The sequence below is a fragment of the Nesoenas mayeri genome, assembly GCF_963082525.1.
Source record: "Nesoenas mayeri genome assembly, chromosome: Z".
Taxonomy (NCBI): domain Eukaryota; kingdom Metazoa; phylum Chordata; class Aves; order Columbiformes; family Columbidae; genus Nesoenas; species Nesoenas mayeri.
In genome coordinates this window covers 24083935-24108956 of record NC_137542.1, presented here as the reverse complement: position 1 = coordinate 24108956, position 25022 = coordinate 24083935, and the positions used below count along the sequence as shown (strand labels likewise).

The window sequence follows — 25022 nt, the reverse complement described above, 5'->3', positions numbered from 1 at the left end:
ACAGATAAATCTTCAGTGATGTCATTAGCCAAAGATATCAAGTCAAGAACATGCTGGCAAAACACTGAAGAAGTACACCAAATTCTCTTACCATTTTCCCAATCATCATAACATATGGTCCCAAATACTTGTTTACTCCGAAGATGTCTAATAACCGTATATACCAGTAAATTATGTTAACACAGTATATCACCCGGCCATCGCTCCGGAGTGGTAGATCTTGCAGACGGAGCACCATCCCAACAGAGAACAGGAGGATGGCTATGAGATCAGTAACATTCCAGTACTCCTGGAGCCAAACTTTCACTTTCTGTAACAGTTTCCCAGGCTCTGACATCAATATCTGTAGGACAGAGGACATGGAGAGGAAAGGAGCTGAGTTGTCTTAATTTAAGCTTGAAGAAATCTGTAGTAAACAGATACATGCCACACAGGCCAAAAGCAAAGCTGATAGACTCCTGTCATACATATATGTCTTATCTACTCTATGATTTTTTTTGAGAAATCTTCCCTTTCAACCATCATCAGCATATATCTATGTGCAAGATACTTAAAAGAAAAAGGATTAAAACCTCACATGCTCTAAAATCCTCACAAAATCAGAAGAAATACATGTATACCTTTCTGTTTTTCAAATTTATTGACACTACTAAGAGTCTTGGAATAGAGGGAGAAATACAGAAATATATTTTTTTTAGAAAATCCACATTTGAAGAAGCTGTAGATGTAAAGAAAAATATTCTAAAATGTGTATCAACCTCTCAATAAATAATTAATAACCATACAGATGTGAGTTTAGCATTTAATCCAGAGAGATACTAGCTGCTACTTGGACCTGTTTTTGGAAATTAATTTCCACAGCTGAAAATATAATTCACAAAAATAATTAATCTTACCTTATGAATTTATTGTCATTCTATTTGCAAGATCCTTTTGGAGACCTGATTTTTTTCCCAAATTACTGTTGAAATTATTCCTCAAGTGATTTCTGCGAAAAATTCCTAGCTTTTAGTGAGTTAACAAGCTGTTTGTTTCAATTTTCTATATTTAGCCTGAGAACATTTGAGCAGACTCATACAGTTCCTTAAAAAGATGAACACCATTCTTAAAATGTTCTTTTAATTCATTTTCATCTTCTGTGAACAGTCTCAACATCTGCTTAGAAATCCATTCTGACAAATGTTCTTGAAAAACTTTTGTGGAAAGAATGATTTGGGGTGAACGATCAGACAAACATGGCACACACAATTCCTGCCAGCAGCCTCCCACCTACTGAGCCAGTGGTGCTTTGTCTCCATCAGCATTGAAGAGTCCTCATGTGGCTACTGCCACTGTTCTTATTTTGGTTAGCGAAGTACACTCACTATAGGCCACAGAAGTAGTGTAATTTCTCCTGCTCTTTTTATTTCTAATGTAGAGTTTACTGTACAGTGTTTGAAACCTTTGACGTCTAAGTGGATGTTGCAAAACCAATTTTTGTCTAGTCCTCAAAAGCTGTACAAAGTACAAATGTAGATGGTAACAAATTCAGCCCAGGGGTACAAATGTGCTGTTTCAGCTGAGGTCAACAGGACTCGCACCCACTCACATCAAGGCTGAATTTGGCCTCTGGTGTCATTGTGGAATAAATGCACATTTGGCCAAGTGCAAAGGACAGAGCAGCAGCTGCAAGTGGGAGAGACCATGAGGGGCAGGGGATGGCATGTCACCCTCACTGTGTGTGTAGACTGACCGTCACCTTAAATGCTCTGTTTCTGATCTATGTGTCTGCTTTAGCATCTTTAGGGAGATGCATGCTATTGCTTGACATAATTAGCAAGAAATTTCAAGATCAAAAGGGGGAAATACTATTAGAAATGTGCTGCAATATTCAACGTGAATCTAAACTTCCCCCCAGTTACGTCTGGTTTTGTTTAAAGCGTTTGCTCAAGATACTTGGACAGACAGAACAGCTGTAAATTTTGAATGAACTCTGTTTGAGTTGGGGTGGGGATTAAACATGGGCTTTTCGGTTGTCATGCTATCACCATGTCTCCATATCTGTTTTGTTACAGCATATCTCCTTTCCCTCTCCCTGAAACATTCTTCACTCACTGGGCTACATTTCAAGAAATATGGCTGAGTTTTAATGTCAGAATACTGTCCTATACCTGTGAATGCTATTAAATGTGCATCACACTGAAGTCTGAATAGAGAAATTCTGTTGGAGAGAGATTCTTGATTCTAAAATAGAGGAAGATAGATTTTTTAGTGCTGTGCTTTTAGCAATCCATCTGTTTTTCTCCAAAAAAACAAAAGAGCAATTGTAGGGTAAACCTGTTCATGAAAAATTATATTGGGAAAAATTATAAAAGCATGTTAAAATGAAAAAACCCACACTTTTCCTTTTTTTAAATTTTGTCTTTCTTGGGTAGGATGATTTTACCTCTCTCATCTTCTCTATTCCCAGAGTGAAAATGTATGAGATGACAATCCATTCCTGTGTAGATGGCCAGCGATCCATCTTCACTAACACTATATAATTGAACAGCATCAAGTAACCTATATATGCCAGCTGTAAAGAAAAAAAATGAGTGTCAATAGTCAATATAATTATATGATGGAGCCAGTTTCTTAGGAATTATTTGATATTCCTAATTCGCCCATAACCAGAGTTAAATCAGACTATTCTGGGCTATCTGAAAAAGCTCACATACAGTGTGGAATCTACAAAATACACGCACAAACAACCTCTGCTCCAGCTACATTAGCCTCCCCAAAAGAACTGTGTTAATGCAGTCCCCCTGGATTATATCACAGTGATGGGAACTCTGATACCACTATAACAACTACCAAACTAATTTACCTATATGGAGATTTCTTCCTCAACTACTTCTAACACCGGTCCTCTGTGTTTTTTCTCCCTGTTCACCTAGCCTAGGCTGACTCTGGCATTCCAAATCCTTTTTGGACAATCCTTGCCTGGAGCCCAAAAGGTCCTAGGTGTTGCTAGAGGTCTTCCTACTTAGTGTAGTGCTGACCTAACCCTCATCATGATTCCTTCCCAAAACACTGTTCCTCCTACTCACATTGCTGCAGCAAGTAGCCAGGCATAGCCAGACATTCATTTGCTGTATATTTTTTGTAAGTTTTTAAGTATAACTCTTTTCCTTTTCATTCTCTAATATATCTACCTTCTGGCCTAATTTCTGATACAGTGGAAGGAGTAGATTACATTTTTAGTTTCTTCTTCCTTTCTTTATGCATGCTGAATATAATGAAATGATGACCCAAAAAAAGACAGGTGAACTGCACCATCAAGTTCTTAAAACTCAGAGAAATGCAAGTGTCACACTTGAGAATGGGCTGTAGCAAGGGTGAAAGGCTGTGGCTGGAGTCTGTGGTGGCCAGAATCCAACTGTCTGTCTACTTTAGTTTTCAAACAGCAGCCCTACAAGAAAATGCATCATAAGCCAAATTTAAACCAGAGAAAAGATGATTCAGTTCTGTGCATTAACATTTTCATCACTATGACAGAAAGCTTACACCAAGCATCTGTATTTCAACACAGTTTTTCTCTCTTAGCTGCATGTTCCTCACAACTATCGTGTACTTGGTGTCAGACTTAAGATGAAACAACGACAGAGGGGGTTGGGTATGAGACGTTTGGGTATGATTATTTCAGTGTTCAGCACCTCACAGAACAGGATTTGTAGTCCTGTTGTATTTGTTAGAGAACATCACTTCTGCTCTGTGTAAAAGCCACAGGGTTCTGACTTTTCTTCCAGTCGCTTGTTTGAAGGGCACTTCAGAGAATTATCTACATTGTCCATAACTATCAGTACAGAGATGACAGTCAGTTGAACCACTGCTTCTGGTCTACATAAAACAGAGCAGGAAATTATCTCATTTCTCTTTCAGTTTGTGCGTGATGATGGATTGCAACACTCAGGTCTACAGACTGGTTATCCCTTAGCACTCCTAAAGGAAATGGAGAGCAATATTGACTTATGTCAGTGTCTAGGGTGTCAGCTGAGTCAGCAGAAACTCTGTCTAGGCTGGCAGAACTGGACACACACCTCCCTAACTGAAATAACACCTTCTACTAAAGTGCAAAAAGCGAGGTGATACTGTCACCTAATACCCCTCCTCTTAGATCTTATTGATTATTAATTATCAGCAAATCTTATTAATTTGGTCTGACTCAGCAGCCTTTGCTGAGCATTTGCAGTTCGCATGACAAAAGAATAAGGGCACTATGGTTTACACAGGTTGCAGAAACTACAAGACCCTCGGTGTAATTAGAGGCTTTTGCTGCTTCTTCGTGTGTGTGGTTTTTTATTTATTGTTGTTGTTGTTGTTGTTTGTTTGTTTTGTTTTGTTTTGTGTGTGGTGGTTTGTTTTGTTTTGTTTTGTTTTTGTCAACCCAAATATAGATTATAACTTCTTGGTGCAGTTGCTAAGGGAACTGACTAGGAAAAGTGCCTTCCTAGATTTGATTCTCATTAGCAGAGAGGGTCTCATGGGAGATGTGGTGACCGGTGGCTTCCTTGGCCACAGCAAAGATGAAGCAGCCAGGTTTAAAATCTTTGCTAATGGGAGGAAAACTGCCAACAAGACCTTAATAGTACATATGAGGAGAGCAGACCTCAGGCTGACTTCGTAAGATTCCCTGGGAAGAAGCTTTTGAAGGTGTTTGGGTCCACCACCTACTAAGAGCACAGGATCAGGCAATTCCAAAATACTGAAAATCTAGCAGGCGAGGCAAAAAGCCAGCTTGGTTGAGCAGGGATCTTCTTCTTGAAATACAGCAAAAAAAAGAAATTACATGGTCAGTGGAAGCAAGGTCAGGTCTCATGGAAGGACTATGGGGAGCTGCTCACCACTGTAGGGAGGAAATTTGTGCTGCCAAAGCTCAATTAGAATTGAAGCTGGCCAATACGGTGAAGGACAATAAAAAAGGCTTTTGAAAATATATTAATGGCAAAAGGCAAGCTAGAAATAACACTGGCCCATTACTTGATGAGTATGGTCACCTTCTTAACAGGGACATAGACAAAGCCGAGATGTTGAATGATTTCTTCGCCTTGGTCTTCAACACCAATTATGAACCTGGGGGCCCCCATAACCCTGGGCTGGAAAATCATGAGTGTGAGAATGATAAACTCCCAGTCAATCCGAAACTTGTACAGGATTTGCTACTCTGGCTAGATCATTACAGGTCGATGTGGTCTGATGGAATTCACCCAAGGGTGCTTAAAGAGCTGGCTGACATCATAGTGAGACCTCTCTCCATGATCTTTCAGTGCTCTTGGGAATCTGGAGAGGTCCCGGAAGGCTGGAAGCTGGCAAATGTTTTCCCAATCTACAAGAAGGGCAACAGGGATGACCCTGGCAACTACAGGCCTGTCAGCCTCACTTCTGTTCCTGGCAAAATCATGGTGAAGATTGCTCTGTGAGTTATTGAAAAACATCTGAATGACAACACAGTCATTGGTCCCAGTCACCACAGGTTCATGAGACGAAAGTCTTGCCTGACCAACTTAATTTCATTCTACGACAAGGTTATCCACCTAGTTGACCAATGGAAGCCTGTTGACATGATCTTTTTGATTTCAGTAAAGCCTTTGATACTCTTTCTCACAGTATCCTCCTGGACAAGATGTCCAGCACACAGCTGGATAAACACACAATACAGTGGGTGAGCAATTGGCTGACAGGCCAGGCTCAAAGTGTTCTAGTAAATGGGGTTATGTTGGGCTGGTGACCAGTCCCTAGCAGGGTTCTGCAGGGATCCATCTTAGGGCCAGCACTCTTCAATGTGTTTATAAATGACTTAGACTCAGGACTTGAGGGATTGCTTACTAAGTTTGCTGATAACACAAAGTTGGGAGGAGCTGTTGACACTCTTGAGGGCAGAGAGGCCTTGCAGGGGAGTCTGGACAAATTGAAGAACTGGGTAATCACAAACTTCATGTAGTTCAACAATACTTCCCATTGGTGAATTTTGCACCTGAGACACGGCAATCCTGGCTGTACATACAGGCTGGGGAATGAGATGCTGGAAAGCAGCTCTGTGGAGAGGGATCTGGGGGTTCTGGTCAACAACAAGTTAAACATGAGCCAACAGTGTCCTGGCAGCCAAGAGGGCCACCTGTGTCCTGGGTGCGTCCAGCACAGCATTGCCAGCCGGGCTGGGAGGTGATTGTCCCGCTCTGCTCTGCACTGGTGCGGCCTCACCTGGAGCACTGTGTGCAGGTCTGGACAACACAGGATAAAAAGGATATAAAGCTACTGGAGAGTGTCTACAAAGTTGGTGAAGGGTTTGGAGGGGAAGCCATGTGAGGTGTGGTTATGAGTCACTTGGTTTGTTCAGCCTGGAGGAGGCTGAGGGGAGACCTCATGGTGGCTACAGCTTCCTCACAAGGGGAGGAGGAGGAGCAGGTACCAAACTCTTCTCTCTGTTGACCAGTGACAGAACCTGAGGGAATGGCAGGACGATGTGCCAGGGGAGGTTTAGGTTGGACATTAGGAAAAGGTTCTTCCCCCAGAGGGTGGTGGAGCACTGGAACAGGCTCCCCAGGGAGGTGTCACAGCCCCAAGCCTGACAGTGTGAAGCCTCACACTCAAGAAGAGACTGGACAACATCCTCAGACACATGGTGTGAACTGTGAGGTTGTCATGTACAGGGACAGGAGTTGGACTCGATGATCCTTGTGGACCCCTTCCAACTCAGGAGATTCTGTGATTCTATCAAAAATGTAATTAAAATCACTGCAAACTTTTTCACTGAAAAAGTGAAAAAGTTTCCTTTAAAAAAAAAAAAAAGAAAAAAAAGGAAAACTACATTGATTTAAGAATAAAATGATGCTCAAGCTGCACCATTCTAACCCAAGAAACAAGCCCTTTAGATAGTGAGTGGCATCCCCCTTCTTGCTCCCCAGACCTGTTAACTTGTTGCTGCCTTCCAGGAGCCTGTCCTGATCCCACATTGTGATAAATCCTCAGTACAGCTGCCCATGCTGGTACCCTAGATTGTTTGAAAGTGCTACTTCACAAGTAGCTAAACTGTCTTTTTCTTGCTTTTACATGGCTTCACAAAGAGCTAGGTCCTGCCATTTTCACCCTTGAGGGCAGTACCTCAAGAAATTAAGGAGACAATGCCTGCTAAGAAGTTTCTAGGGTGAGTTGCTCCCTATCCTCCTACGGACGCTGTACCATTCTATAGAAAACACTCAAATACTCATTATGGTCAGGGACAGACTACGAAATTGTACCAGCTGTAGAGTCCTCCTTTTCTCACTGATTGAAATAGTTACAGCATAAAATAACTATAGCATAAAATGAAGTGGTCCCAAAATGCAAAACTTAGGGCAAAGCTGTGTTGATGTTTAGAATATGACTTGTACTCTGGGTTCAGTTCCCTCTGCAGCTATTCCTTCTCAGAAGACGCAGAAGTGTGGGCTTTACAACCTACTAGCATGTCAGCCTAAAGCTTGTAGTTAAATGGGAAAGACCATCCTCTTCTCCTCAAGAAATCTGTGAGATGAGGCTTTTTTAGTCATAGTTTTCAAAGCAACAGCCACAGAACAGAGCAGTTGACTTCTTAAACTATTGCATGTCCAGAGAGAAATGCTGAATTTTTTTTTGCCTGATAAAAAGCTGTTTATTTTGGCTCATCTGCTGAGTCACAATGTTACTTCCTCAAACATCCCCACTCTTGTATATTTTAAGAACGAAGGTGGATACAGCTACAGAGTGATAGCTGGTAGGTAGATATAGAATAATCAGATGATTTTAAAGGGCATACAAAGCCATAATTATAGTCACTTTTCTTGCATTTTGGAATGTAGAATGTAAAATTTGGAGGATTTATTTTGAAATCTATGATTAATACTTTTGCCTTTGTACTTGTAAACAGTGTGACAGACTGTGCAATTTTAAACCTCATCTGAGAGTTGTGTTGCTTTTAGACCCCAGGAGTTTCTCAGTATACCCAGCTGGTCAAGCACTTCAGCCAGAATCCACCTTAATTTGCTCTTCAAGTTCAGTGTAGCCAAGAGGCACCTTTAGTAAGTGACCTTGATTGAAACCTGCCTCAGGACATAAAACTGTAAGAACAGGTCTAAATGGAAATGCAATATTGATCTTTTTCTCCCATTTCAGAATTGAACTAACAGGGAGAGCCTGGATGCTTCTTTCTGTTTACAGTGTAAAGACTTTTTTGGTTATACAAAATACATATTGCAGAGACATATTGCAGAGACTAGGCTGCTGATGAGCAGTTTCCAGACTCATTGGCCTGATTAATGTTCAAAGGCCACACAGTTCAGCAACTAGTTACTCCCAGTTGCCAAACTGGAGTTATTTGCAGCATAGGCTGTTCACTACAGTTTAGTCTCTGTTGATGTGAGTTGTTCCTGCTGTCTCTAGACATTATCGCCTGGATCTGAGCAAGGCAATTTTTCTTGTAAGAAGTCATCTACAGAAGGATGCATTCTTTGTTATTTGCTGTGCATTCAGCAGAATGATGGAAAATGGATTTCAAGTATTCCGGGAAAGGACCACTTGAAATAATCTGGCCAATTCCACTGTGCTGAGGCAGGACTAATTACAGTGTACCATAGCCGACATATGTTTTGATAAGATAGACTTAGAGATCACTAATAATAGAAAATCTACCATCTCCTTACAGAGTTTATGACAGTAGCTCTCAGAGCAGTTAAAAACTGCTTCCTAACATCTTACCTAGAACTGCCTTGCTGCAATTTAAACCATTATTTCTTGTCCTATTCAGCAAGGATTTGGAGATCATTCTATTTTGTTCCTCTCTGCAGCTACTTACACATATTTGAAGACTACTACATTCCTTCTGCAGACTTTTTTTTTTTTTCCCCCAGAGAAAATGACCTCACTTCCTTAAATCTTTCCCCTTAGGTTCTTTTGTGTCCTTCAAACCAGTTCATAAATGTCACATGATGCAGAATCTGAACTGGAATAGAATATTCCAGACAGGGAGACTGAAAGGATTACTTTCTGTGTTCATTTTGCTTTTTGATCTCATCCTTCTACATTCTATGGCAACTTGCAAATTTAATAACTAATCTCTACTCCATTATCCAAGTTTTGAATGAAAATATCAGCACCTGATGTAGGAGATAACCTGAAGGACTCCTTTCCAAACCCTTCTTCCAGCTTGATAATGAATAATTAATATCTGCTCTTGAGGAGTAATTGCCAAAAAGCTTTGTATCCACATAGTAACTTTAATATAGCGGTTATTAATTTATCTGTGAGAATACCCTGTGAAGTTTTTTATATTGTCTCACTCTAGTCAAAATACATGACATATTTTTTCTTCTGCTTCACCTGCAAGGTCTGTTTCTTTATAATACAGGGAGATTATAATGATTTGACATAATTTGTCCCTGAAAATTGTACATTAGCTGCTACTCCGTTATCTCATGGGTACTTACACAAACACTTTCTCTGAGAGACACTCTGCAGACTAGTCAAAACAGAACAAAGAAAAAATGTTCCAAGAAAATATGTAGTCTGCTTTTTTTTTTTTTCCCCCATCAATTATTACATGATTCAATATCCTGATCCAGCACAGCCTCCCATTTGGCTTACTATTGGGAGCTCTCCTATTGGGAATTCTCCTACAGGGAATTCCTCGGGAACACTGATGACAGCAATCTGCTACTTTGAAGGAAAACATACACAGTCCATCAAATTTTAACAATTAACTTCCTGAATGGAATGATAGTCTTTAAAATTCCTAGGCAAGTTTGCAAGCTTTAGCTGACTTCCACAAAAGATTTTTATTAAACTATTTATAGGTGAGCCCTCCAATGCATGCAGATGCAAACTTCCAATGAAATACCCAAGAGGACCTTAATCCGATTTCAGTATTTGTCCATACAGTAGTAATATAACAGGAAAGATTTCTTACTGTGTAAAACCAAAATTTAACAATGGGAGCATTGTAGAACTCGTAAATCTTTCTTCCAACAGGGATCAGTCTGTGACTGCTCTGAACTTCCTCTTCCTCTTTCTTTCTTGAGGATTCTCCATTCCCTCGTCCAAGCATTGCCTACAAGAAAGAACATTCTTGTGTTTCTTTCCGTGTGAAAGACGCATTAATGTATTTTTTGAAATTTCAAAAGGAACCTATTCAAAACTTCTCTGATTTCCTCATCTTTAGACAAAACCAGGTGACCATAGCTAGCTGTAAAACGCTTTGTTCTCAGATTATCTTTTATTTTGCATGGAAGTTGCTGCTTAATACTTTGTAAACCGAAAAAGCAATGCTTTGGCAGCAACTGTCAGCACCAGTGGGAAATCCTTGACTGGTGAACAACAGAAAAAATGTGGAGAAGATTTCTCCTTTTAGCTGTGTAGACAGCAAAATTTTTACCTGACAATCGCTTTTTGTGGTATTCTTCTATACTATAAACAGACGCACACAGAAAACAGACAAGTTTTAGTTTTAAATAGAGAGGAGTTCATCAGGCTGAGACTGAGAGAGAATAACAGGGGAAAGATAAGTTAGCAGTTGCTGGACTGGAAACAACAAAGCCAGTGACTTTTTATGTTGATCTCTGGATCTGTCACAGGCGATGATCCCACAGTGAAGTTCACAAGGATGTAGAGGAGTTCACTGCAGCATTAAGGCCTTAGATTGAAAGATCCTTCTACATGATTGTGGTTTCTTCCATGATGAAGTTCCAGACTGCTCATGCACTGTCTCCGTTAGGCTTGATCCCACTTTTACCATTGCAATTCAGACTCACTGAAGAGCTACGCTGAACTCCAGAAACACAAGCTCAAGTTCTCAGCTATAAGTGCAAACCTAACAGGCAAAAGATGGTAATATTTTATTTACTCTTAGCTTCATGGTCAGTTGCAGAGAGGTGGAAGGAGTGACTATACTATATACTCACTGAAGTTGATGCTTAGAATAAAGTATTCCTTTGTATTTAGTGTACAGCATGATCTATTAAATGTTCTTTCTGAAACAGTTCTTTTATGAATGGTAGACTAAGAGTGGATTTCAGGTCACTGTGCCTTGAGCAAGTTCCTACTATCTGGCTTGTGGCAGCACCTATAGATTGTAGCACTCCTGTACATCAAAGGAATTGCAAGAATTGAGATACCACTGTCCTACCTAAGTATGCAGGGATTGCAAGATGATTATTTTATTTAAATGCTTCTTACTTTTGTACTTTCATGTTAAATGAAGCAAACTTTCACCATCCCTGAAAAATGTTATCATTGTTTGCATCTGCAACTTAAAAAATATGGAAAACTAAGCTCCTAAAGAGAACAATTAGATGCCAGACACATTGTCTTTCAATAAGGAGGTCCTTCTTTTATCTATCTCTGTGCTCTCTGATTCAACAGGATGTTCAGTACATACTTAGTGAATCAGCTTCAGGTGAACTATTTGACCTGGTTCTAGGGCCCTGCAGGAACAGGAGATACCCTTCTCACCTATTTAAAAGTAAGAAACACAGTCTTCCCTTTTCTAGGCCTCATGTGCAGCTATTCATGTAAGTCTCTGGTCCTGTAAAATAGTAATTTGTAATGATAAACTGATGACTTTTTTTTTTGTTGTTGTTGTTTCAGTTAGTGTAGATATTTGTGACATTATTATGACTGTGTATCATCGTAGACAGCTCCTGCCTAATGCTCCTCTTTCATTGCATTTATGCAAGTAGTTTTTTCCTCCGGTGTTGTTACTTTCCACATGGTGCCTTACATTCTTGACTTTGACTATGGACAGATGTTGCCCTGCACATTTTTAACAGAACAGAACAAAGATTCAGGACACAAATACGCTGCACTGAAGCTAACCTGCTGAGATACTTTTAAAACTGCAGCCAGCTCTGATGAAGGAACCTGCTTCCTTTATCTTTTTATGCCTCGAGATTTCTAAGTTCATTGTCATAAATGTAGATAAAACAATGCATATTAAAAAATTAAATATACCTCCTGTTGATTCTCACAGAGCACATAAAACCCCCTAAAAGACCATCAAGAGTTTCATAAAAAAAGGAAAAAAATGAAGCGGCTGTTCAGCAGAGGAAAAGGGTTCTTACTAGATAAGCACGTAGTCTGCAAGAACATGATTCTTACTGAATATATCTATAGTAGCAGAGATTATATAGCCTTTACAGAATCCCAGGTGTCATTATCTGAAGTCTACAAAACAGAAGTGATTCCTTGATCCACATCAGGGATTGTTTATTTGAGAGAAAAAGAAGTGAAATATGATCTGAAGTGCTTTGGGAAAATTATAGCCCAAGAAGGTACTAATTTCTTTGCTTCTCTCTATTTGCTGATGCCCTTTTGGGGAAATATGGCATACAGAGTTTTCTGTAGCTTTTCCCAAAGCCTTGTCTCTACTGTCCTCTGGTGCTCAAAAAATTGGCAGCAGAGTGAAAATGAAAGCTGACAGCATTAACAAATGAGTAGTGTTGTGCATTGGTGAAAGGGATTATTTTACAGGGTTTAAATACTTCACAATTTTATAAACTTAATGATTTTTAGACACCCTTAGCTCTCACTAGAATCAGTGAGTTGTGGATGTTTTTAGGATGAAGTCCTTTCAGTACTCAGACTTACGCTTTAGCTCATGGATGCCGATTTCCTGTTTGCTATTGCTTTTTTGTTCATAATGATACTGTAATTTTATCTTGTTATAATTATTTTTGAATTAAATATATCATATAATAGTAACCTCTCTCTTCCCTCCCCCATGCTACAGATGAGGAATTGCTCTGAGATGGCTGGGGATTAGGTTTGACCTGATGTCCCTGACTGTTAATTATATCACAGTATTAACAAATTGAAAAGCCTCCCCATTAGAAACACACAGAAATAACCTAAGTGACTGTGTTAGCAGAACAGCTGCAATGCTGAATGTGAACAAATGTGTTTTCACTTAGAGGGGGAAGCACTAGGGTGGGAATAACTCAAGACACTGCTCTGCGTGGGCGGCATCTCTTTCCCTAATACACAATTTTGCCCATGATTCACCATGAGTCATGCAAGGTAAGCCTGACAGCAGCTCAGCTACATTGTAAAGTGTGGTACAACTGCATCATTTTAGCCTGAGGGGATTGATGCGAGCATAGTTTTACATGGAGATTTTAGAAATCAGGATTTTTTTTGATTCTTTGGTGTGGTTTTGGTTTGTCTTTTGTTTTTGGTTTTGGCTTTTTTTTTTTGTGATGGTAGTGTTTGTTGTTGTTTTTTCTTTTTTGGGGGGAGGGCAGATTTTGTTTTATGCAATTGATGATAGTTTACTGACAGGGAACCAGGGCAGTTTTGGGTTGTGCGTTTTTGCATTAATGATCCTATAAATAGAAATCTTTATAAAGAGACTATACTTTAAATAACAGGAATTTCAGTCCTGCTAGGATTATCACAGGCTCTTCAAATTTTATCCTTAGTGAAATCTACATGCTACATATGGAATTACCCTGTATTCACACAGAATATGTGTGAAAATTGTACCTAGCTGGCTGGATATACCATACCTGTCTCTGCACATCCCATTGTATCCCACATTACGTATGGAAACATTGCTTCCATGGTAGTTTTTCTAGGGGGATTGTTCTCTGCCTTGAAATACTGGTGGGAAAAATGTTCAATGTATTTGAGTTACAGGTATATAAAATTGGATTCTTCATGTGTTCAGTGGCTCTTTAAGGTGAATACAGAGGAACAAGGCTAAAGCCCCAGGAGTGCCATCATCCTGGCTGCTGAGCATGGTGAAGGACACAAAGGGTGCCCGGGCAGTTGTGTGGTGGTGGTGTGGGTGATTTCCAAAACCATGGACTTTTGAGGTGATCAAAGAGATTTTCAGTTCATCAATTTTGTTTAAGCTTTAAGCTGAACAAAGCTCAGAAACCCAAAAAGTGGAAAGATTTTGAAAATATTTTAAACAATCACATGCCATTGAAGTAAATGAATAAAATAAAATCCCAGCAATTGCTAAAATAAAAAAATCTCTCTGAAAGGAAAAAATGTGGAGAAAAAGATGAAGTTCATTTTGAATACAACAGTTGCAAGCTATGGTTAGTGTGAGTGACTGATCTATTGAGCCAAAGTTTAGCAATTGATTAAAAATTTATTACTGTACATGACAATGAACTATTAATGTTAATGAACTATGAATAAGGAATCCTTCATATAAGTGTGGTTCTAGGGAAACTTCACTAAGTCACTTCCCAAAGAGCCTTGCAGGCATCCTCTCAGCAGAGGAGAAGAGACTTGACCTAACTTATGCCAGACCACTTGACTGAGGCCAGAACAACGCAAAACTTCAATCTAAAGTATTTTCTTATATTTAAAACATGTCAGGTAGGAACACTCTCCCTGACATGTTGTCCGAATGTAACTAAATATAACTGGCTATGGCATCTAACCATAGAAATACATGTAAAGGCCTCCGCTAGCCAATCATCTCTCCTTACCTCTGAAGGGCACCTGACTGAAGAAGCTATGTTAGAAATCCTAAAGCACAGGACAGATTATAAGCAGAAACATTAGGTCAGTAGTACTGTACCAAATATATAATTTCTAAACTCGCTGGACTCCACAGAAACAGTTCTTATTTTACAGAAAAGGCTGTAAGCATCTGAAACTTCACTAGAATGATGCATCGGATTTGAGGGAGTTAAGGGCAGAGCTAATGACAGGAAAGAGCAACAGGACTGTCGGCACATGGAAGGGAGAAGGGAGGGAAAATCTAAGACTCATTTGCAAAAGCAAATCCAGTTCAGCACATGACTTTCTTGTAGTAGGAGTCAAAAGGTAAAAAGGAAACAGTATTGTAGACAAGAAACCAGGATCTGGGATAACTTCAGAGAGATGGAAATCACTTCCTTTCCAAATTTCTCCCCTTTGCCAAGAAAAAGGCAGCTTGTGAAGTGCTTATTTGATTAGAATAGGCACTTCATAAGTGGATCAGAAGCCAGGGATAGTAAACTGCAATTAATAGCTAATAAGCAGAGAACAGCCCATTGCTGCTATTCTGGCTTCTGGTCCTTCCCAATGGCCAGGTTCTTGCCTGCAAACGGGTCCTGTAGGTGGGTCTTGTGGGCTGCTCCTTCGGCTTGCCTGCATATTGGGTCCTGTAGGCAGGTCCTTCTGCCTGCCTGCAGACGGGGTCCTGTGGGCAGCTCCTGCTGTTTGCCTGTGGGAAACAGTCTGGGTTTTTTTTGTTTTTGGTTTTTTTTTTTTCCTTTATTTAAAAAAAAAAAAAAATTAACCAGGAAAATTACTTCTATGCCTCTATCCTGACTTTGACCAACTAGGGCTGAGTTTTAAGCCTTTCAAAGATGCCACAATCAAACCCAAACCAAAGCAAACCAAACTAAGCTAAGGCAGGTCTGATAGCTCATGTGATAATTGCCCAAATTAAAAAGTGTCAAAAAAGTCTAAGAACAAGAGATTGGAAATAGGTTACTTGGATGGTTTTTAGGGATTTAGCTATTTGATTCTCTCTGTGGTGTAAATTATTTCTCTAAGGCTATGTTACTAATAAAGACAAGTTCATTGTTACACAGTTCTGCTGAGAGGCAGAAGCTCTTAGTAAGGGCTGAGCTGTCTAGCTGCTTGCTAATGTCTTCAGTGGATTAAAAACTCATGTGTGTATGTGTGAGAGGCAATAACCACAAATTCACAAAGAATTTTGAAAAAATGTTTTAATCACTTTTCTTGCCTGTTTGTGCACTTACTGGCCCTATAATGAAATTAACCAAAGGAAAAAAAACATCCAGCTTCTACGAATCTTTGGGCATTTCCATCCAAAGGAAGACTTAGCAACCCTCTTTTCTGCCAGAGAGGCCCACTCATATATCATGGCTGAGTGCTTCAGTCCCAAAATCTTATGAATTTATTTCAGACAACATGGCATCATATTGAATCAAAATATGAGGATATCACATCACAACATGGTGCTTCAGCATCACCATGCACTGCTGCAACATCGAGACACAATTATGCCAACATGTCTGGTTTGAAGCCCCTCGAGGAGAGGGGATTGTTAGGAATGGTATCCTATCCATCTGCTAAATTCAGCCTGCAATGCCCACACAGGTGGGAACAGCAAATTGACAGCCCCGAGGCTGGCAACTTATTTTTGGCACTTACAGTGAGTTCCATGTCCTCCTCCTCTTTTTCTTTCACTGGCTTCTCTGGTTCCTCTGGCTCCTTCTCTTGGAGATGGATCTCATTGGCCTGGGACATGTAAGGCATATCATCTTTGTTCTTGAACTCCAAGCTGAGGATTGAAGGAGGAAGTAGAATTCCTAGAATTACCTAAAGCAATAATAATGATAACAATAATCATCACAGTAAACAGATTACAATCACGATGGTTACTTAGTATCAAACGGAACAACTCTGTCAGGACATTTAAGAAAAGAAAAATACGCATGCATGTGAGTTTCTATGGAAAGGAAATATTTGTCAGCCGGGGTAATGTTTTCAGAGCTCTATAGTGAAATAAAGCACATAAGTTCTATTAGCATTGCTGTGAGTGCTATGGCTAATAGGGCCTCTTGAATACTTTATCTGCTTGCTCATCAGAAGCATCTAGTTATATACCAGAATATATTTACAAAATATTATATAAGGTCAGCGGCAGGTGGGACCACGGGGGTGTTCAGACCTTGGACCTGCAGAATTCTGCATTTTACATAATAGATAATACAACTGCAAATGAGCAGTATTAATTTCTACAGAGAGGGTTACTAAGTCTCAAGCTCTCTGTGTTCATGTGTAATGCACAAAGGTATTCAAGGCATAAGTCTGTGTGGATCTAAGGAGACAAGGCAAAGCCAGTAATAGCAAACGCTGATGTGTTTAGCTATGAGGTCCCTTTAGATTTTGCTTCAGTAACCTGGCAGCCATGTAATGCTCACATTACTGCCAGCTCCTTCTTTTCTGCCTTTCCTCTCTTACGATGTGACAGTGCAGAAACCATTAAAATTACCTTGTGTGGATACTTGCAATGAACAATACTTGGGGTTAAATCAGTAGTATAACCAAAGAGATATCGTGACAATACAAAAAGAAGCGGCTTGTCGAAATTCACAAGCACAACAGCTTTTCCTGGTTTTGCTGTAATCTCTTGGGAAATTATTTTTGTCATAAATCTCTCCCTAAATGGCAGTGAAATCAGAAAGCTTGTTGGCAGGTCAGGGAGGGTGACTGTTTGTGGTCATCATATCATCAGACAGCATGCGTATTGTTTGAAACCCCCTGAAGTATGGCAGTTAGGAGCAGTTAGTGTATGTGAACACTGTGCCCAGGCTTGGAGGAGCTGAGCAGCAGCTGCCTGGGCTGCTCCTGCACCCAGCCTGTCACAAAAGGATGTGTGCAGGCAGAGGGGCTTACAAGCAGACCTGGCTTCCCAGAGAAGATATTTTTAAGAACAGGCAGGATTAGCAATTGCCTCTCCTCCTCTCATTGGAGCTATACATATAATACATTCAGCCTTCTTGCCATTTGACAGTTTTGACAGGAGAAAATTGTTCATGGGAAATAATCCATGAGTCATGCTTGAAAATTTATTTCGTTGCCATGCTGCCTCTTGCTCATGTAGCTTGTAGCCTGCTTTAGCTTTAAGCAGGCCCTGCTAATGAGCTTCAGTGAAATAAAACACAGACTAGAAACTGAGCGAAGGATCCTGGCGAAGCCCTGATGTTACAAGAAGCTGAAACGAAACAGAATCTGTTGCCTTCAGTTATTCACTGTGAAAGAAAGGTCTATTTTATGGCTTAAGAGATGCATGCTGCAAAGAAAGCATAGTGTGGGAAATGAGTTGCTGCACTGATCCCCATCAACCCAGGCAGAACATCTGCAAAGCCAAGCAGTGAAGAAGGCAGCAGTCCCTCTGAAGGGCAACGGGACGGTGAGAAAAATAGGTAGTAAAGATGTCTTCAAATGTGATAATGCTTTCTATCTGTGAGAACAATATTTATGCACAGCTCCTGTGAGAGGATGATGAGAATGCTATCAGCCATTTATTCTCATTCACCACTGTCACTGGATTACACCCAGTATGATAATGGTGTATGTACTCATGAGCATTCCTGCCATTATCAAATGTATTTTCACACAGTAAAACAACTGAGCAATTATCACTTTTCACGCACATAATTAATGCAGAAGTGAGAACCCCTCACTGAAAATGTTTCTCAGCCAGCCGGGAGGAAAAGGCAATTCCTGGTTATGTACTGACTGGTGAGTACTTTGGGGATGGTGGAAGATGCCAGCCCATTAACAAAAACCCACCTCCTGGTATTCACCTTACTCTGTTAGCAGTTTCACTAACTGTGGAAGTAAAGCTGAAACAGCTTTGAAAATTGAATTATCCTCTAGGTCTTCTAAAGCAGTCCCTTCAGGTCAGTCATCAGGAAGATCGGCAGGGGATTGCAAGAAAATTTGTACTGCTTGCTTTGGCCTGCTCTGGGGAAGATTATTGGATCAGCACCTTTCTCTGGCAGTTAATTCACTTATACATCCTTTTTCTTTATATATTTTTAAAAACCTTGGCTAACTCCTCAAGTATCCTGGGCAGGGTGACATACTAACCTCCTGGCTCAGTTCTTATTCTGGTAACTCTCACTGATGCTGGAATGGGCTTTGATAAAGATGATAAAAAAAACTAAGTAATGTGCTTTGAACTTTGCTTTGTGATAAGCTCCTTGCTGAAAAACTGGACACAGGAAGAACATACCCCGCTCAATGCCACTACAAATAAGCACCTGAAATACGGTTAATTGAGCCAGTTATTACTGATTTGTTTTGAACCATGTCACCATCTACTAGAACTCCTGAAGCTGTTGATTTTGCTTTAAAACAGTGCTGACCTTTAGGCCAGAATTTTTGCGCATCCGGAGACGACCCATCCACATGTCTGTGAGCAGCATTTGGCTGCAAGTGTGAGCAATGAAGTCCCTGTGCTTGGCTGCCACTGCGAGCTGCAAGCATGTGGCGTTGCTCCAGTTCTTCAGCTCGTAGGTCAGCAGTTTCATTGCCAGTTGCTCATCCTGCTTGTATGACTGGTCCAGCAGCTCCACCGCCAACTGGCCGAAGTCCCTGCAACAGAGGGACATTTGTTCATTCCCATTATCCCACGCAGCTTGCTGCAGAAAACACCCCTCTACAACTGACAGCCCCTGCAATGGGGGCACCACCTTCTGTCATGCAAATCATGATGTTGACTGTACACATGGAAACCCACATTTTCAAATGTGAGTGGCTAATGATAGGCATATAAATAAGTGCCCTGAGTTAGAAGTGATGAGCACCCACACCTACCAGCTGTCTGCTCCCACCTGCCTGCCCACCTCCCTGACATTTTCTAGCTGAAATCCTCTGTTTATCTAGAACTTAGAGGACTGCTTCTGTGCTGTTTGCCCATGATTTTGTGGCCAAGTGTTCTGTAAAAAGGAGGGTCCAAAACACTTAAAAATTCTGTGTCTCAGACTTTTAACAACAGGAAAGATTATTAAGGAACCTAGTATCTTGTTAATTAAGACTTATGCCTGAATATTATGCTCATGAGGATTCCAACAAATGTTCTGCTTTGGGTGAACAGAGTGTCTTGAAAAAGCACGGAAAAAGGTTGCAGCCTCACTCTTGAGATCTCGGGGAGAACAGGTAGACAATACAAATATTTCATTGCCTTCTTGACACCTTCTCATTTCTGAAGTTATACTGCTAGCAACTCTGCTTCTCTGGCAGACAGATTTTTTGAAAGCCATTTAGAGTTTCTTTGAAGGAACTTCATTTTCCCTACAAGTTAGCAATGAAAGTAAGATACAGATAAGCAAGTGTCAGGCAGGTTCAGCAGCCTCTTTCCCTTCTTTTTTTTTTTTTTTTTTTAACCCAGGAAAGTGTGCATGAAGAAAAATTCACCTGGAATTGTGGTTCAGCTCTTGGGATATGTCATCCACCATGTCATTTTCTGATGCTTCATGGGCCATGGCTTTGCAGAGTTTACAGGCCACCAGTGCTTTAGCCATAGCTTCTTCCCCATGCTGCCAAAAGAAAAGGGCCATCTTCTGACGCTTCATCAGCACAGCCCACACCATCAGCTCGTGGAACGGGAAGGGGAAATGGTTGATCTCAGGGTCATCCAAATCAATATCAACTTCTTCTTCTCTTTTCTTTGTTGTTTTCCTTCCTCGCCGCAAAGGGACATCATCCTGTCGGAATTGTAGAGAAATTTGTTTCACTAGTGAAAGAACTGAGTTAATTCACACAATGCATTGGAGTCAGTATCTGAAATGTTAAACACGTTCCCGACAGGCCAGCCCTTTCAGATATTTCGGACAAAATATTTACACAGGAAAATGATGGGAAAAGTATTGGTCGATGCATGATAACTAAGAAGTCAGTAATCCCATACCTAAACACAGGGGAAAAAGAGCTTTGGACTACCACTCTGAACTATTCTTTCTCCCTGAGAACAGATAGCACAATCACACAATATCTAAAACCATTTTGCAAAAGCCACCATTAAAATTAAGAATTCACTCCAAATGTAACATTTGTTTTAAGGCACCTGCCTTTTTCCACCTCCAGAAAGCACATATCTTGGGGATGCTCAGGACTGCTGAAGACTCCTTCCATGCTTATTCTTGTATTTTCTCCCTTTGCCCTCTCACAAGAGTACGAATCTCCTTTCTTTCCTCCCATTCTGTCTTTATATCCCAAGTTTAACCCTTCTTTCTCCAGTTCTTTGTTGTTTCTGTTGCCTTTAGTTTCCTTCCCATTCTAGCCTACTGTTTTTATCAGAAGAGCTGACCCATTCTGTGCTGTGTCTGTAGACAGCAAAATGAAAGTTGTCATATAAAGTAAACAAACAAGAAGACACTACTGCCTCCTTGAAGCATCAGGGTAGCCAAAAGCATCAACAGAACTGACAGAAATTTGGCCCATGTAAATATTTCTGCATCATTCTCTGCAACTGCCTAATTTCTCTGAACACACTTTTAAGTTATATAGTTATCCAAACTGAATTCTGCTTGGCCTGACAGACGGAAACATTTCGTTTGATCTTCACTAAAAGAAAAATGAAACACACACGGGGCAGAGCCTTTTCTCTTGTCTATCCACTGGAGTTTTATTAAGAAATGTTTCCTAATCTGGCCCTTGCATAAACAAGTTATGTAGATGAAAAATACAATTTGTGTGGCACATTTCTCTTACAAAACTTGTTTTCAAGTTTTGATGCCTTCATTACAGTGAATTTAAATATTACCTTAATATAGCATATATTTGTCAAAGAAGTAAAAGACATTAAGATTTCTCACAGATTGCCTACCTCCATTCCCAACAGTTTCAGGGCTTTTGGCTGTACAAAAAAGTGAGAAAAATGTTATTTCTCCCAGAAGGGTGATGAAAAATAGCAACTATATGTGTATACATACATACATATACACGGAAGTGTATAACGTGTGATGTATACCATATAATATAGAGTATACATGGTGTTTCAAAAATATTGACCCAATTCAAAATCACTATATATCTGTAACCATGAACTGCCCATGAATAAAACCACACAGGCCATACAGCAGGTGGAGGGAATACAGAGCATTTATAAAAATGTTACTAAAACCCGATAACTCATTAAACTGTTTGTAAGCTTTTGTGTAATTGTAAGATGTTGGGTCCACCTTTTTGGAACACCCTGTATAATACAGAAAATATAATACAGAGTATATAATGGGCATATAACATGCTATAGATAATATATATGTAATGCAATGTGATGTAATATAATATGCACATATCAATCAAATAATTACACATATATTTAATTTAACCTTGAATTTGACCTTATTTCACTAAAACACACAACAGAAGACATACATTTGGATTCTGTTACAAATTACAGCTGTTTCGGGGCTGCTCTGATGGAAAAGAGATAGGAATTACTGCTGAGGCATGAATGGTTTTCTCTGGAGTACATCAGTATTTGGTTGTTTCCCCGGCACACTTTTATTGACTGCTGTGGAGCTGCTCTGTGTGCTGGTTCAGTATCTGTGAAATTGCTACTCTAACGCTTTACTTGGCAGAGTGACTAAGGCAGCGGAGTCTCTCCCAGCAGCTACAATTACTACCTTTCCTCTCAAAACTGAAGAATGAACAAACAAACCCATTTCAGGTGTTTGGCTGTAACTGTTTCAAAGAGCTGTTGCTCTTTATAGCCACTTAGAAAAATGTTCAATGGTGTGTACTGCTAAAAGCTGAACTGAGACATGAAATGAAACCCTGAGTTAAAAATAGGTGAAGAAAGAACAATGAATCTTACTGGGAACAGTTGAGCAGATTTTCCTTTGTGGTGGGTTGGGTCAGTGGCATTATGGATGACAATAAATACCTTTTGTATTTTAGAAAGGTAGTAAACTTACTTTGGATTCACAGTATTGTAATCTGTCAAACATGAAACCCCAAAAATACTGAATGGTGTTTTGCCATGAGCCCACTGACTCAGCTGGAGCCACATCCAGACAATAAAGCAAATTTTGAGATAGAAGTTTCTTTTCCCTGACACCCTGACAATCAAGAAGAGAGATAGGTAATGTGTCTACCAAAACACATGTTTTTCCAAGTCTAACTTAGGTGCCTTATGGCTTTACTGGTATAGGTCAAAAGACTTTTATTTCAAAAGCTATAGATACTCATAATTACAGATTCTAAAGCCAGAGGAGACTGTTTCATGCACTGGTCACCAGGGCAGCAGAACCCAATAATCTTTTTATTAAATTAATAAAAAATGCAGCTTGTATCACTGCCTGGCTTGCAGTATGTTGTGCTGAAATAGCTGATATGTACATAACGGAAATAAATCTGCAGACTGAATAGTATGTGCACGTGGATCCCCACAGCCTGGATCCATCTAAGAAGCCACCCTGCCACTGGATGCAGTCATATAGAAGGCAAATAACTTGCTCCTTACCCTCTTGGGCCCAAATAAATTGTGGTACAGTGTTCTGAACCGCTTTCGGGTGTAATTGCAGCGATATGCTCCTCCCATCAGGTACTCTATCACCAAACCAATATCAATCAGACTTATACGATAATCGGGAGGTAAGTTTCCCTGTAATGAAAATAAGAAGGATGGTGGGGGAGGAAGAAATGCTTATTACTGGTGTTGTTAAATATACTTTATAATGGTGTAAAAATAAAAAAAAAAAAATAGTTAAAAACAGGAATGTATTATTATGCTGATTAATTAATTCACCTTAAAATAGATCCAACCGAAACCTGGATATTCTCGCTTGGAAAGAAGACATAAGTTAAATAAGAAGGTGAAGAACTTGTTGGAAGTAACAGAAGATAATGTCAGTACACAGTGCTCATATTCTTCAGCTGGGGAAACAAGGAGCATAACTGCAGAACAAAAAGCACGAGGATCAGCACACTTGAAAAATCACACACAGTTGCTGGACTCTAGTCCTGCAAGATAGCACCTTTTCCACACCATCTGTCCTCATAACTCTCGTCCAGGCATCTCATGTCTCTGCTGGCATCTCTTTGGCCTGCCCCATCTGCACTGCCAAGGCACAGGGAAGTGACATTGTTTGTTCACATGAAACCAGCTCCTGCGTGTGATCTTCCCATCCTGTAGTGTTTCTTTCCCATCTTCCAGCAAAGGAAGGGCAGGGGGAAAGAGCTGTGTTGCCTAATCTAGAGGACTCACACAGCGCATGGATTGTTGTTAGTGCTAGTTGTGAGAGTCAAGGAGAGTGTGTTAGCTTTTGTCCTCGGAGTTATGTACTTATTTGTACATAACCTCACACATCACATATCTTCACTTAATTCCACATCTAGTATGTGGAAAGCATCTGTATGGAAAGTAATTATGCACATTGTAATAAACAAAATATCTGTGGCACATTGTAATAAAACATCTGTGGCTAATTCTCTCGGGTTTTGTTCAAGAAGAAGACGAGAAAGGTGGCAATTTTCCTAGACGGTGGATCCTTGAGTTCCCAACATATTTTACTGAAGGCCCCTCTAAGCACAATAGTCTTGCTACCTAATTTCCAGCAGTGCCTGGGAGAATGTCTCCCTAAAGGTGAACTGTGCTTGTGGTCATTAGCAGGAACCTGGAAAATGTGTTTACATACTTGCTCTTCCCCTTCTTTTACTCCCTTATCCTCTGTTAAACATTATATATATATATATGTATATACACATATATATATACTTATATGTATATATATAAAATGTCTTCAGCATGCACCTTTTATTTAGAAGGGAAAAAGAATGATAAATATGTCCATGTCTTATTGCCCTTACTTTGTGAACACTCTTGCACATATCATCCTTCTCTTCCCTGTCAGGCCTGAAAACAGCAGAACTAAGGTTATGAGTTCTCCGAGACTTAGTGCTTGCAAAGCTATGAAGAAAGGTTTTAGCATGAGATGGTCTCTTACTGCGCAGCTGAGCGCCTTTGAGTTAACTGGTAGCAGTGAGCCTGATTCAACACTCAGCAGGCCAGAATAACTTCAGGGTGGGCTGTTCTCAAGGATGGGCTGGTGAAGTGCTCTTTGGGGGTCTCTGGCAATGGAAGAACAAAGCCCCAGTGTGGGCACATCTGCTCTTCTGTTCCCCCTCCCCCTTCTGGGAACTTCATAAGGAAAACTCTGATCCCTTGACAGGAGGAAAGGGCTAATGGGAAGAGAATGCCCCCAAATTAAATTTTGCCTCCTATAAATCACTGCCTCTTGAATTGTTCGGACAACATTTTGTGGTTCAGAGAGCAGTTCCCTACCACAAAAGAAAGGTATGATTCAGCAAATTGTGAATAAGTCACCCAGACCTAGAGATTTGATTAAGAACTCCGCAGATTTATAGAACCCTCTCTGTCCTGTAGGTCACTGTGCAAGAGATGTAACTAAAAATCAAAGGTGGAAAGAGAAGCAAATTATACTTCTGTGTACTGAGAGAAGTAGCCTTGTAAAAGCAGAAAGTTACTCTAGTAAAAAAATTAACTTACA

At 40.2% G+C, this 25022-nt stretch overlaps 1 protein-coding gene across 2 annotated transcripts in view; it reads right to left on the bottom strand.

The window, feature by feature from the left end:
* Positions 1-25022, bottom strand: part of TRPM3 (transient receptor potential cation channel subfamily M member 3) — a gene marked incomplete at both ends in the record, with an annotated part of 397932 nt that overhangs the window by 25508 nt on the left and 347402 nt on the right. The window contains 9 exons of one of the 2 annotated variants that reach the window (XM_080362471.1): positions 92-343; positions 2426-2554; positions 9935-10075; positions 16147-16314; positions 18873-19101; positions 19924-20213; positions 21335-21364; positions 22976-23116; positions 23261-23296. In XM_080362471.1, coding sequence (XP_080218597.1) covers positions 92-343; positions 2426-2554; positions 9935-10075; positions 16147-16314; positions 18873-19101; positions 19924-20213; positions 21335-21364; positions 22976-23116; positions 23261-23296 — 1416 coding nt within the window. The remainder of the gene's footprint in view (positions 1-91; positions 344-2425; positions 2555-9934; positions 10076-16146; positions 16315-18872; positions 19102-19923; positions 20214-21334; positions 21365-22975; positions 23117-23260; positions 23297-25022) is intronic. The other variant, XM_080362472.1, reaches the window with a different exon arrangement.